Genomic DNA, 15,699 nt, shown 5'->3' on the forward strand with positions numbered 1-15,699 from the left:
GAAAGAAAAGGAAAACGGCAAACAATTACCGAAAAAGGCAAACAATGATGGTGGCTCACATTGGAGACTGGAGAAAATTCAGATACCTCCCCCCCCCAAAAAAAAAGGAAGCTCACCAGAGACCACCAGGGACCAGTGTACTTATTGTAAGGAAAAATTACACTGGAAAAATGAGTATCCCAGAAAGAAGGTACCAAGGGTCAAAGAAAAACCCCCAAAGGAAAAAAAAAATAAGGCCCCTACAGTAGTCATAGTGAAACAAAAGTCCCTGCAGGGGCCTGAGGCTACCACTTGGAAAACAGACTCACTCTGAAAGCTGCCAGATTTAATCAAGATCGGCCCCCAGGAGCCTGTGGTAAAAATAAATGTCAGGGGCCAAACACTGGACTTTATCTCAGACCCAGGAACAGTCATCTCCACGGTAACTTCTCCCACTGGGAAGCTCACCAAAGACACCATTGTTGGAGCCATTGGGACCATTAAGAAACACTGATTCTGCAAGTTGTGTGATTGCTTCATCGGAGGCAACAATTTTTGTATGTGCTAGGAGCCCCTGCCTAGCCCCTTGGAAGAGATTTATTGTCAAAACTGGGAACTACTATGATGATCATCCTGAACTTCGATGCCACCTACCGACATTTGAGGTGTGTCTGGAGGAGGAATGGTGGCTTCACTTGAAAGCCATGGATTGAAGTATCAATACAGCAGCCCCCTTAAATAGCTCAGACAGCAGTTTCCTCATGTGTGGACACTTGGAGAGAAACCAGACTAACAAAAGGATAACCTCCAAAACTGGACCATACTGCAATGTATGGATAATTTTTTACTGGTTGCCTCTATGGAATGAGGCATCGGTGAACTATTAAATTTTTACAAAAGACAGGATACAAGGTCCTGCAAAAGGCCCAGATCTATCAGGAAGAAGTCACGTACCTCAAATACTACTTTGCTTTTACTAGTGGAATATGGAGCTGTCGCCCAGGGAGGGGCTGTAGAATGGTATTCCTGACTCCATACATAGATATTCTCCCTTGTCCAGACATGGCTCAACACTTGGAACCTCATCACTGGGAAAAAAAGAAACTCTATCTTACTCCTGATATTACTGGGGATAGCCTACACTGGCACTGATGCCATAAGTGCAGTTGTGCTCAGAATCCAAAAGAGCCAGCTGTCCAATCAAATTAAGGAGGACCTCGGCATAGCAGAGGTTCCTACCTGCTGAGCCAGGAGACTCCCAGGCAGCCATGTTCTTAACAAATCACAGTGAGATAGAGCTAATTACTGCTTTAAAAGGCTGGCATGAGTGCCAGGTGCAATGGTGCATGCCTGTAATCCCAGCACTTGGGGAAATAGAGGCAGGCAGATCTTTGTGAGTTCCAGGCCAGCCTGGTCTACAAAGAAAGTACAGGATAACCAAGGCTACACAGAGAAACTCTGTCTCAAAAACAAACAAAAGCTGGTAGGCAAGTCTTTTGGGGAGAGGAATGTTGTTTCTATGCAAATCAACCAGGGACACTAAGAAAATTCTTAAATAATTGTTAGATAGCGTACATTGCTAGATAATTATTAGAATAAATCAGGGCCACAGACAAGACCAAAAGCTCTTCTTAGGGTGAGACCTGAGCTTCCTGAAGGCCTTGGCTGGCCTCTCCGGTGGGATCATTGATTATTATTCTCCTGACTCTACTTTTTGGACCATGCCTTATAAATCTTCTAACTTGCATCACCAGAAACAGTATAGAAGCAGGTAGACTACAGGGCCTCCACCAGTATCAGAGTATTCCTTCAGAAGGAGCAAAAGGGGTTCTGACAAAGAGGAGGAAATGTAGATAAAATCCCCAAAAGAGCCACATATTAAATGAAGAAAATTCCCCAGTGCTGAGATAGTTCCCTTGAGCTGATCCTGCCACACTTACAGTATCATAAAGAGCAACAGGCACTGAAGAGGTGGGATAATATAATTTTAGCCCTGCCCAACCTCCATCATTTACAGGCACATAGATGCTTTTGTACTTGGAGTTACAGTTTGCTTGATTCCAGTCTTCTAAATATAAAAGGCTGCTGAATCTGAGGCAAGAGGCTGCTCCATTACACTCTGACATAGCCAACTTTCCTCTCCCCAACTGAAAATGGCTTGATGATTCAGTTACCCGAAAATTCCTGCAACAATTGGTTTCCATACGAAGATTAAAAGTGACTGGCTTTTTCTGATACCAGACACAAAAATTAACTCACAATGAACAAAGGCAATAAATAAATAAATAAATAAATAAATAAATAAATAAATAAATAAATAACATACAGACATTGTAGGGGAATATTTTATTTTATTTCTTGGAAAACAGATTTTTCTCAGCCAAGACCAAGATAGTCAAGAGAATCTTCTCCTTCCTTAAGAATGCCTGGACAAAGGAGGTGGTGCTGGTCTGGGGCCTTGTTATAATTATACCCAAAGTCAGTTCCTACACCAAGTATGCCACCTCAGTCAACCAGACCACACCCTACAACTACCCAGTGCCAGTACAAGATAATGGGTACATGCTCAATGTTCCCATCTACCCCTGGGACCCTCAGGGCCTAAGCCTGGAATGGCTGAAGATGCTGTGAATATGCCTATTGATGAAAGAGGCCACTTCCTTATTACCCCCAACTTAAAAAAATGTGGAAACCGGTGCCCACAAAGAAAATAGATTCTTCTCTCATACAATACATCTTAATGCAGTTTTTCCTCCCTCTACTCCTTCTAGTTCTGTACTACCTCCCCTCTCCAGAGGATCCACTCTCCCTCTGTGTTCCCATCAGAAAAGATCAGGCTTCCAAGAGAAAACATCAAATCTTGACAAAACAAGATACAATAAGATGAAGCGAAAGCCCTCACAAGGAAAGTGGACAAGGCAACCCAATAGAAGAAAAATTGTTATAAGGGAATATGCCATTTTTTATTTGTACTTTTGTGTTTTTTCCTGCATGTGTTTATGCGCAATACATGTGTGCCTCATGTCCGAAGAGGCCAGAAGAGGGCAGCAGATCTCTAGAGAACCTATAGTACAGAGAAACAATTTTTTGCTTCACAGTAATTGCAGTTTTCTCTAAAACACATAGAGGTGAATATTCACCCAGCATACAGAACTATAAATTGGCTAATGATGTAAATCAGTGGTAGGGCACAGTGTGGACGCTAGGAGTTTGATCTTCAGTAGTGGAAAAAAAATCAGTAATAAGTCCCACAAATCAAAAACTGATTTGTCCAATTTGTCCAATTAACTCCAAATTGTAAAATCAGCATGAAACCTAATTTGCTGGTGAAAGGAAACAAACAAAATTACCACTAAGCATTTTAGGAGCCTAATCTTAGGACTGATTTGAGAAATTGTTGTTATAATGTTTTTTGGAATGCATACAGTTTACCCTTGTTCATTCACATACTGGTTTCACTACCTGCTTTCAATCCGGACATTGCATTGTGATGCTTATTCTAAGCGTCACCAGTCTCAAGTTTGTGTAAACATGCCATCATTTGTTCTCTGTATTTTCAATAAAACAACCACCCAATGCTGTGCAATGGAGAGAATAGGGTGGGATATCCTAGTCCAGAGGGGAGGAGAGAGAAGAAATGGGAGGAATGGGAGAGCAGAGTTGGTAGGAGAGGAATTGGAACCACCAGGAGAGATGAACTGGACCTAAGATATGACTAAAAGCAAGTATAATGGGTGAAATCTGACTGGTAGAAAACTGTGCAGGCGTGGAGGTTTAGGATGGAGTAACTATTGCCTAGCATTGTGCTTTAGGTTAATTAAGTAAATCCTCTGTGTGGTGATTTGGGTATACAACTGGTTTAAGAATAACCGCAGCTTAACTCCAGATAAATTAATAATAAATATTATTAACCCACAACAAATGGTGCCCAACTAATCTAAGTCGCCACACACTTTTATATCATACTCTAACATAATTTAGTGTGTGTTGGGGGAGGGGAATAAGCTCCCAGGGATACAACCCAAACTTAAAACCTAAAATCTCCCAGGTCAATTACTGTCTCTTTAAGAGACACTCTTAAACAGGCCCAGGAGCAAAAGAGAGCCTACTGTGGGCAGACTGAAACTTAACAAAACTGGCTGCCACTATAGTCTAACAAGATGGGAGAGACAATAAAACAGACTTCTTGGAGCTTGGCTGATAATCTCTTCTATGGTTTTAAGACAGAAATAAAAGAAAATTTAGAAATTATGACTATGGTTACATTCATAGTCCTCAATTTAACTTTAACCATTGGATTAACATTTTATGTCTTCTCAAAGGCAAAGGCTTTAGAAAAGATACTGGAACAACACAAAGAACAATATAACGAAAAAATTAAAAGTTGGAAGCAAGGCATAAAACAAGAGAATCAAGAGATTTTTGAACAAAACAAACAACAGAGAGATAGGTGTGAAATATGGGTACAGACTTTAAGAGAAGAGTTTAGAATACTAAGTAAAGAAAATACTTAGGCAGAGGCAAAAGATAAAAATAAAGTCAACCAAAGGTGGTTAGAAAACAAACATTAACTTATCCAGTCAGTACACAACAGAGACCAGCAAATGGTGATCATCCACAGTATTATCATGAAGCTGAATGGCACCCTGTGGAAGAAAAGTGTCACAGGCAGGAGAGATGGCTCAAAGGTTAAGAGGCTGCTCTTCCATAAGGCCCTGAGTTCAATTCCCAGCAACCACATCGTGGCTCACAGCCATCTGTAACGAGATCTGGTGCCCTCTTCTGGTGTGCAGGCACGCATGCAAGCAGAACACTGTATACATAATAAATAAACCTTAAAAATTTGAAAGAAAAGAAAAGAAAAGAAAAATGTCACTAATTTTGGAACGCATTCACCATTTGTAAAACAAATGCTGACTTTCTGGTCAATCAGAGTAATCCCAAAAGACTGGGAGGATATGGCAAAGGCAATATTAGAACCTGGGCCATATTTACAATGGCTATCATGGTAGAGAGAAGAGGCTAGAGAGATAGTACACAAAAATAGAGCCAGAGGTGCTGCTGTTTCTAAGGAAAAACTGCTTGGTGATGACCAATATGTTGACACAAAGATACAAGCTGTATATAATGAAGAAATCTTAGCATTATGTCACCTAGCAGCCTTAAATGCTTGGGACAAGGTTGAGGAATCAGGAGAAAGGCTTGAGCCATTCTCTAAGGTCATACAAGATCCAAGTGAAACATTCACTAACTTTTTGCAAAGATTGACCTCAGCTGTGGATAGAAGTATATCAGATCCACTAGCTAAAAAAGCACTAATAGAATCTTTAGCTTTTGAAAATGCTAATGCATTTTCTGAATGCAAAGAGGCAATAAGGCCATTAAGAGCAAGATTGGCAACAATAGACAAATGGATTAGAAATACAACTGACATCAGACCTCATTCACCCAGAGTGACCTTGATAGGAGAAGCTACCCCTAAAGACCTTCAGAAATGTCTTAATTGTGATGGACAAGCTTACTACAAAGGGAGGTACAAGAAAAACCAAAATAATTTAAAAAGGGATCCCATGTTTCCTAGAATATGCAAAAGAGTGGCAAAGGTCTACATTGGCTTAGTGAATGTAGAACAGTTATGGATAAATGGGGTAATCCTTTATCAATAAAGGACCAAGGAGGCCTATTGCAGGCCCCAACACAGGACAGGAATACTCCTCCACAAGAAAATTAAACACCACTGCTCTGGGAATAAACATTAAAAAATTAGACAGCAGGGCCAGAGCAAGTTCCGTAGATAAATAAAAAAATAAAAATAAAAATAAAAAATAAAAAAAAAACAGGAAAGAAACAAAAAACAAATATGTTGGCACATTTCTATAAATGATTAAAGGCCAAAGTTAAAGATAAATTTAAATAGTATTGAAATTGAAGGCATGCTATATACTGGGGCTGATGTCACAATTATCACTCCTAAATCCTGGCCCCCAAATTGACCACTTCAAGAGGTGGATATCCAATTCCAAGGAGTTGAAACTTTATCTAAAGTAAAACAAAGTGTCAGGTGACTTAAATGTACAGGACCGGAAGGTCAAATAGAAAAAATAAGGCCATATGTGGCTGAGATAGCCATAAATTTATAGGGAAAAGATCTGTTACAACAATGAAAAACTCAGATTAACATCCCCCAATTTCAGAAGCAGGTCAAAAAACAGGTAATACTCCTGATAAAGAAGTTAAATTATTTTTTTAAATGCCATCAAAAACAGTTACAGACTGTCCAGGCTGTCCATAAACAAAATATAGCAGCGGCCATCTTTTCAATTTCATGTTGGGAAGCCACTGTTAATAAAACCCCACAGCCTCACCACTAAGGTAAGAGAGTTATGGGTTCAGGTAGCAAACTGTCTCTGTCAGTTTTTATTTTTTGGAAGCTGCTAACATGTACTTCCTATTTACTCTAGTAACTAACTAATTGTATTCCTTCTTAAGTCTCTTGCGGGGTTAAAGACCAAATAGTTATAGTTCCACAATTAAGCTTAAGTTGTTTAGAATTTTTAAGAAAATGTTTTTGGGGCTGGAGAGATGGCTCAGAGATTAAGAGCACTGTCTGCTCTTCCAGAGGTCCTGAGTTCAATCCCCAACAACCACATGGTGGCTCAAAACCATCTATATCAAGATCTGGTGCCCTTTTCTGGCCTGTAGGCATCATTGTATATATAATAAATAAATAATTTTTAAATGTTTTCATGTAGGTAATACCAATAAGGATAAAAGTAAATTTAGGTATATAACTCTAAACTTGTCAAGATAGGATAATCAGATACTTTCTCCCAAGTTGCCAAATACATGTGAACTGGACATTGCACTTGTAAATCTTACCTAATAGATTTCATAACTTTTATATTTATTATTGTATTGAAAAAGGGGGCCTTTTATTGGATTTAAAGGGGAAAATGTAGGTATAATGTTCTTTTGGAATATATACAATTTACCCTTGTTCATTCAAATGCTGATTTCTCTACCCCACCATCTGGTTTCAATCTGGACATCGCATTGTGATGCTCTCAAGTTTGTGTAAACATGCCACCATTTGTTCTCTGTATTTTCAATAAAACAACCACCCAATGCTGTGTAATGGAGAGAATAGGGTGGGATATCCTAGTCCAGAGGGGAGGAGAGAGAAGAAATGGGAGGAATGGGAGAGCAGAGTTGGTAGGAGAGGAATTGGAACCACCAGGAGCGATGAACTGGATATGACTAAAAGCAAGTATAATGGGTAAAATCTGACTGGTAGAAAACTGTGCGGGCTTGGAGGTTTAGGATGGAGTAACTATTGCCCAGCATTGTGCTCTAGGTTAATTAAGTAAATCCTGATTTCTGTGTGGTGATTTGGGTATACAGTTGGTTTAGGAATAGCTGCTGTTAACTCCAAATAAATCAATAATAAATATTAATAACCCACAACAAGAAATACAAGCAAACAATGGAAACAACAACAAAACTCACACAGAGAGAGGCTAGAGAGATGGATAGATGAATGTCTTGGTAAAGTTCTTTCCTTGCAAACATAAGGACTTAGGCTGGGAGCCCAGAGAATCCAGTTTAAATATGCAGGCTGGCAGCCCAGTGCTGGGTAGGTGGAGAAATGTGGATCCCTGGAGCTTGCTGGCTAGCCAGGCTAGTGGAATTGCAGGTTCTGAGCTGCAGGTTCAGAGAGACCTTATCTCAAGATTTAAGTTGTAGAATGATTGAGAAGACACCTGATGTCTACTTCTTGCCTCCATAGGCACACATATACTGGAATGTACACATACATGTGTGGATACACACAAATTTATTTTAATGGGAAAACATCCCTTATCCTCTGATAGGACATTTAAGCATCCTCAGCCTGTCATGTTTGCCAAATCAATTTTTAAGATTAAGGCAACCTCAACAAAAATATGGCAGTTTTTTTTCTTTTTCTGGAGAGACATCTACAAAGAGACATCTACAAAGATGTCATATTTTTATAATATACATTGTACAGTGAAAGTCAACATGATCCAGCATACATTAAAACACAGGACAGCAGGAGAGATGGCTCAGAAGTAAAGGGCACTTGTTGCTCTTTGAGAGGACCAAGGTTCAGATCCTAGAACCCACTGGTGGCTTAACTCCAGTTCTAGGGGATTTGGCATCCTATTCTGGTTTCTTAGAGTAAGCACGTACATACATGCAGAAAACAGCAAAGAAATAAAAAATATTTTTAAACGACAAATTAAAAATACATGTGAGAGCCCTTCTACTGAAGCAAAGTAGGAGAGTCTTCATCGGAGTTCATACTTTACACATTTTAACTTCCAAGTTAGTATTGGAAACTTAGAAACTGGAAAGCATCCCTGCTAGAGTCTACTAGTAGCTCACTGCTGCTAGAATATTTCGAGCTGCTGGAATTCTTTTGCTGCTTCAAAGGCAGATGACTGATAGAGCCTCTCACCCTTAGCGTGCCGGTGTAGACACAGCGAATCAACAAGAGGCTTGGTTGAGCTTGTTTTTCTTCTCTTCAAATCCCAATACCCAATATGCTTTGTGGTGGCCATGAAGATGAATTCTTGTGGAAGCCCAATTCCTGAGGAAGCCTCCTGGGAAGGAAGACTCACTGCAGAGGTAGTCAGTCACCAGTTCAGATACCATTAAGCATGCTTCAGCGGGTGATTAGGGTGGGGTCGGGGTGGCAGGTCACTTCAGGCAGCAGGAGGGGTGGTGCTCATGGGAATCCAGGCAACACTCTGTCCCAGTTGACAGTTGAATTTACCCTCAGGCCTCTGAGGAAAAAAATGGAGACATTCATTGCTGAGGCAAGAGTTGGAACAGACCAGTGCCTAGCAGAAAGCAGGAAGGCCTAGGAGACTGGAGACCCTGCGAGTCAGTCTCCTTGGGGGCTGGGGGTGTGAGATGTAGGTGGAGTGGAAGTCCCTTACGGGCAGGAAAGAGCTAGAACCTTCTTATCCACTGCTATTGCCTGCCAGGAATTCATTAGAAACTGAAGACCTCTCTTGATTTTCCTCTACTTGTAGTTGTAAGGGGAGATTGCTGAAATTTGTGTAGGTAGCCCACAGATTGCCTCAAAATCTCAAGGCTCCTCCCTCAGCCTCAGAAATGCTGTGATTACAGACATGATTCAGTCCAGGTAGTTTTTATTTATGTGTTGTTTTGGTTTAAGGAACATGGTCTTAGTCTGAACTTCAGGTTTGCCTGAATCTTCATGTTCAGCTTGACCTGACCCTGGAATTGAGGCCCTTTTTCATAAAAATGGACTGGGGCCTGAGCAATCATGCCTAATTTTTATTTTTATATTTTTAATTGTCTTTTTTTTTTTTTTTTTTTGCGTTGTTGAGGATTGAACTTAGAGCCTCTTGCGCTAAAATATATCACCAGCTGTGCATACTCTAAACTTTAGCTGAACTTTATGGTTTAGATTTACTCTAGATTTGTATTGCTATGAAAAAAGTTGGGGAGCACGCTTGTGGTAATAGCAACTACGATTTCACTTTGAGATTGAGATGCAGACATGTTTGCTCAAATTTATCAAAAACCTACCAGAAGTGGGACCAAAATGCAGATCCTCCTATGATTAGTTGTAAGCCCATTTGGAGTCAAAGTTGAAGCCATTGTTATATGTGCATTTTAAACTGACAAATGACAAACCATTAACTCTTAGTCCTATAAAATAAGAGAGCCCAGAACTAAAATCATTTATTCAACTAAAATCATTCTTTCTTTTAAACAAGTGTACATATAGTTAAGATTATTACTGGTTGTTTTTGAAGACAACTATTCTGTTCATTATTTCAATAATAAGCTATTTAGTACTAGAACAGTAGATAACAGAAAAATGGTTTCTTCTTTAAACCCTTTGTGCAATTATTAAATGCTATTTTATTAAATTATTCTTTAATGTTATTTTATGTTTTCAATTATATCAGTTTAAATGATTCTTTTGGATTCAGATGGCTGAAGAAACTTTTCTCTTGTGTTTTAAATCAGAAAACGTCAGTTTCTTTGTGGAAAGGGAACATTCTGAGAATTCCGTGAAGCTGCCAGCTGAGAGGTCTGCGCTTAATAACACATGACTTTGAGGAAGAACAAGATAGAAATGTTTCACAAGGGACAGTTTTGAAGGTACTAGATCTCTAGTGTTGATGCTACAGTTAGCCTGTTTTGAAATGACTGCATTTTAAACTAAGTCAAACTTTGTGATGCTTTGTTTCTCAGTCGCTCTTTGAAAATCTCATATTGTATCTCTTGTCTGTAATCAAAACATGTAGCTAAATAACATATAACTTAGTATGCTCAGAAAGGCCTAAAAACCTGTGTTCAGAAGATAACAGTATATCACTTGATTTCATCTTACTTTCAGACAAATTATATATCTGCTTTAAAACTTAATGTTGACAACATGCCTGAAAGATCATATAGTATGTCATTAAAATTTACAACATAACACACTTAGTTTAATATCTTGTTTTTATTACCAACACAGAACAGAATCCAGTAATTGATAATCATGAGAAGGCAAATCCTGAAGAAATAATTGGAGATACAGAGTAATATATTCAAAATTATTATTTCTTGTTTAAGTACAGAAAAGTGTAATTGATTATCCAAAAAGTAATATATATATACTTGGCATATGATATATATTCCAAAACAAAAATTACATAAGATGAACCTAAATCTGAATGGCTTTCTGGGAGGGGGTAGTGTGTGGATCAAACCATCATCTTTATGCTTGAAGGCAAAAGCTATACCACCAAATTATATCTCCCACAGCCTTCATTTTTAAAAATTTAATTTATTCACAGATCTCAAATACAGAATATTCTGTCAAAATTTTGAAGTGCATTTTGGATATGTAATTTATTTAAAACTATATAGTATTAATATACTTTATAAAATAAAAAATATTATAAATTTATAAAATAGGAAATAAAATACTGTGTGACTGCTTTTAATGCCTTGGTACCATTCATAGAATTTTGTAAAAATTTCATGATTTAAAATCATGTATTTATTTTTTCTTATGGTACAGAAAGTGAAAATGGTGTGACGACATTAATGAAATTTTAAGTTTTTATATGTTTATGTCTATGGTGCCTATATGCCTATGTACACATATAGAGGCCGGAGGAGGATGTTGTTTAGCTCAATCAGAACTTTAAATTCCTCACATGGCACATAACTCAAAAAGCCCTGTATTTTATGCTGACATCAACTTTTACTAATTCATTATTTGAGCACCTGCTGTGTGACATATACCAGGTAGTTATTTATTGTGTTTTTTATAATAGTTGCAATAATACAAAGGGGTAAAAATGTTATCTTTAATATTAAAAATAATTTATTTTTATTTTGTGTGGAGAAAAAAAGGATAGCTAATTTCATCTTCTTAATTCTTCTTTGTGCATGACTACTTAACAAACTGCAACGAACAACCAATCAACAACCCACAGTGCCTCTTGGGGTTCTAGAATTTATATACACTCTGAAATTTCCTCAGAATTCCAATCACAGAAACTATCTGCAACTGGCCAGACCATGCCTCTGCTAGAGCACTAGGCAAATTATAGTCACCTGCTGTAAAGCAGTCCCATATCCCTACACCTGGGATTAAAACAAAAACATAATCTTGTAATATTTATGTGCTTTTAAAAAAAACCAAAACTTTAAAATTCTCACTACAGTACTAAACATTTTCTGAAGCATTAAAATTTTTATGAACTACAGTACTTACTGATGCAAATGTCCTACAAAAAAATCCATGAAAATAATGTTATATTTTATAGTCTTCTTCAATTAATAACATTGATATTTATGTAAATTACCCTTTTCTGTTTTTGTTTTTATAAAAGATATATTTGAAGTATAATTGACTATACTTTTTAGAAATAATTTTCATATTAGATTTAAGCATACTTTGTTTCTTGTTTCTAATACAGCATTTTTAAAAATTTGTATGTTTTTATGTGTATAGGTGTTTTGCCTATAGGTATGTCTGCTAGTCATATATGTGGTGCCTACAGAGTTTAGAAGAGGGCATCAGATCCCTTGGAACTGTAGTTGGAGATGTTGTGAACATCCTGTAGGTGCTGGGAATCAAACCTGTGAGAGGAACAGCTACTCTTAACTATTGATCATTTTCTCCATTTGTTCTCTTGGGTTTTATTTTGGGGGGTCAGGGGGTGATATTTGTGTGTTTATTTAAGTTTTTTATTTTTTATTTTATTTTTTGAGACAGGGTCTCACTATGTAGCCCAGGCTGGCCTGGATCTCACAGAGATCTGCCAGCTTCTGCCTCCTGAGTGCTGGGATGAAAAGTGTGAGCCAACAGCCCTGACTGTTCTCTTGCTCTTAATAGAATACTTTAAATAACAAGTTCTAACAATTGCATTGTGTCCTTTTAGACAGTATTTTCATAAATTCAGAAAAATTTAGCCTTTATCAAAGTGTTTCCTCATGAAGAAATTAAAGTCCGTTCTTGATCTTTTGTTTTGTGTATTTGTTCTTTTGAAAACTGTTCCTGAATTTTAAAATTATCTTCATTTAGGGAAATCAAAATTGGGATAAGTTTGGATATTTCTTATCCAAAGTACAAGGGGTTAGAATTTTCTTTATTTTGGAACATTTGCATAGACTTTACTGGTTGAACATCCTTCATCTGAAAATATGAAGCCCTAAGGATTCTAAAGTATGAAACATTTGTTATACCATGTTGGTGATATCTTTCAGTTTAATTTTAAATATCCTTGGTATTATTGAATGAACTGTGTATTTATATTTACTTGCATACATTGAAATAACTTGGAGTTTCTTCAACGTAAGCTTTACTTTCAATATAGGTGACATTAACAAGGCTCTTCATACAAAGAAAAACTGCATGGAAGCTTATATCAAAGATTGCTTCGAAGATAGTAACCGGAAACTTGAACAAGTTTTAAAAATGAAAGAACAGGAAAGGTAGCTTGTTACTTTTATAAGGTCACACTTGCACCATTTTCAAAACTATATGTGGCTAAAAATTAATTACAAAAATTGCATTCAGATGGACAGGAAGAGAGGAGGAAGAAAGATGCCAAGACGGGTTAGCATGGAGAAGGAACCACATGGGCTGGGAAGAAGGACTCAGAGGAGGAAGTGGATGGGGAAAACACCAAGGTGAAGACTACAAGCAAGTATTTGTAAGATATGGGTGGAAGGTAGCTCAAATAAGGATGACGAAGGCAGATGGCGTTGGTTGGGGGTTGGGAGGTGGATGATGAGGTTATTGAAACAGCATAGGTAAAATACCAATGCAGCTCAAGGTAAATAAGGGAATTATAAAATCTTTAAAAAGTGCAATTATTTTTTGAGCCTTTAGAAAAAAATGTTTGGCTTTAATTTTGTCTAAGCAGGTAACCCTATAACTTCATGCCTTCAAGGAAACTAGATACAATTCTTAGAAGTCTATGAACATTTTATTTTCTCCTTTTAAATAACTGTTGATGGAGATTTTTTAAAATTGATTTATGTTAATTCTGGAACTATAGAAAAGTCTTATAAAAGGTCTTAGAAATGTAATTTATGGCTAATTATGTTTAACAATATAGAAAATGATCAATTATATATGCAGACAAAATTTGTGTATTTTAACCAACTTTGTGTTTATAACAAGACTTTAAGTCTTTCACTAAGTCCTAACCGTGTCAAAATAGGAAAGATAAATTAGGCCCCATATTTGGTAGGAAATAATGAAAAAATAAACTACTTGGAAATAGTTAATTTTCTGAAAAATTGATTTGTATGTTAAAACTTCCTTAATTTTGAAGAGGTAAAACATAAAAGAAGACTTATCTGATAATCTTTTAGGAAAAACAATGTATAGTGTTTTCATATTACACAATTTTTATATTTCTGTTTTTCTTTCATTTTATAGTATGAAATGGTCAATTCAGTTTGTTTTGAGAGTTCTTTTCCTATTGTTATGTAATATGACTGCCTTCATTATTTTGTTTTACAGGAAGAAGATTAACAGCAAATTTTGACTATGCAGTATATGACTACTTTTCAGGAGTTGAGTGTGAATATACAGAAATTCGGTGAAGAATGAGAAAAATTAGCTGGCATCATAACTAATTTTATAATTAATCTAATATAACTAAGTATCAAGTAGGAATGGAGAAACTAGCCTTATGTTAGGTACAGGAAACTAAGCTGGGTTTCATCATCCTTTCTTGGCTCTATTTTAGTCCTACTAAGTTGTAAACCAGAGAAATATGATCACATACTATATTAATGAAAGCCTTTGGGCTTTTTATATTAGTTGGGATCTTAAATTTTCAATAGGCAGACATTGCTGAAACATGAAAAGATGATTATCATTTCTGTAAAAGGGATCACAATAGATCAAACTCAGGTACAGTTGAAAGGGGAGAGAAAGGTTACTTACATAATATCATCTAGAATCTGTTGTTAGTCTTAGAGAACTCACTCAAGCTAGTAAATCAGTTCTTATAATCCTAAACTTAGTATAAACTTAGTAACAATAGTGTATGAAAACAGTCTTTCTCAACAGCCCTGCCAGAATATTCCTGTGGAGGAATATCACCCAGCTAGTTTAGATCATTTCTCCATCACTGAAGCAATCACTGTAGTCAGCACATGTTTTCCAAGACCAGAGATAACGACCATACTAAATATTTTTTTAGTTGATTGGTTAGTAGAGTTTGGGAAGTATTCAATTTGAGAATGCACAGGAGAGCCATTCCTGCTTGGATGGTATTGAGGAAGCCACTGGTATATGAGTCAGTTCAGAACAGATGGAGACTAAAGATACAAAATAAATACTCAGATGAAGGCAGTTTTTAAACCGTGAAAGCCAGAAAAAAATCACAAGCGGGAGTGATCATGGATGTAAATGAGGAGTCTAAGGATAGATCCCTGGAGTACTTCAGTATTTGTAATTCTGTGGAGTGGGGGTTGAGCAGGAATCAACAAAAGAAGAGAACAACTGGTAGAGAGTAAATTACCACAAGAGAAGGAAGGCTTTTAAAGAAGAAAAGACCACTAATTGTTTCATATGCTAATGGACAAAGAAAGTAGATTCTCTGGGCTGCGGGTGGGTTAGTTGGTAAACTTTCTCCTGTGCAAGCATGAAGACCTGAGGTTATATTGCCTGCATCCACATAAAAAACTTGCTGTGGTTGTGAGCATTTTGCAACCCCCAAAACTGAGATTTGAGTTAGAGATAAGATTTCCAGAGCTTCCTAGCCAGCCAGGTGCAGTCTAATCGATGAGCTCTGGGTTCAGTGAAAGATTCTGTTTCAAAAAAAGTGGAGAGTAATTGAGGAAGATAACCGATGTTAATTCTTGGTCTCCACATGTATGCATATACACGCACACATACAAATGTGTTAAAGGTAGATTTGGCAATGCGAAGGTCGTTTTTCTTAATCAGGATGATTGGGTTGGAAAAATATAGTACAAAACTAATCACTGTGAAAACAAGATAAAATAGGAATGTAGTAGCCCAAGGGAAAAGGTGTTAAAGTTTTTTTTTATTTTAATTTTTTTAAAATGTGAAATGCCCTGGTTGTGTGCTAACATAAAGAATATGGAGACAAATTTGTTTATAAGTTCCCTGTGTTACTAGAGGCGCTGGTATAGTAAAAAGCCAATCTATCACTAAGCCTTTTCCACAGA

General features: G+C 37.1%; 1 protein-coding gene across 1 annotated transcript; it reads left to right on the plus strand.

Moving 5' to 3' along the window:
- Positions 1 to 600: 600 nt before the first annotated feature.
- LOC129676369 (NADH dehydrogenase [ubiquinone] 1 alpha subcomplex subunit 3-like) lies at positions 601 to 2,610 on the plus strand. The gene is made up of 2 exons (XM_055606723.1): positions 601 to 644; positions 2,349 to 2,610. The coding sequence occupies exons 1-2, from the start codon at positions 601 to 603 to the stop codon at positions 2,608 to 2,610; spliced, it is 306 nt and encodes a 101-aa protein (XP_055462698.1).
- The last annotated feature ends 13,089 nt before the right edge of the window (positions 2,611 to 15,699 follow it).

The sequence above is a fragment of the Psammomys obesus genome, unplaced genomic scaffold (genome assembly GCF_907164565.1).
Source record: "Psammomys obesus unplaced genomic scaffold, mPsaObe1.curated_primary_1811, whole genome shotgun sequence".
Taxonomy (NCBI): Eukaryota; Metazoa; Chordata; class Mammalia; order Rodentia; family Muridae; genus Psammomys; species Psammomys obesus.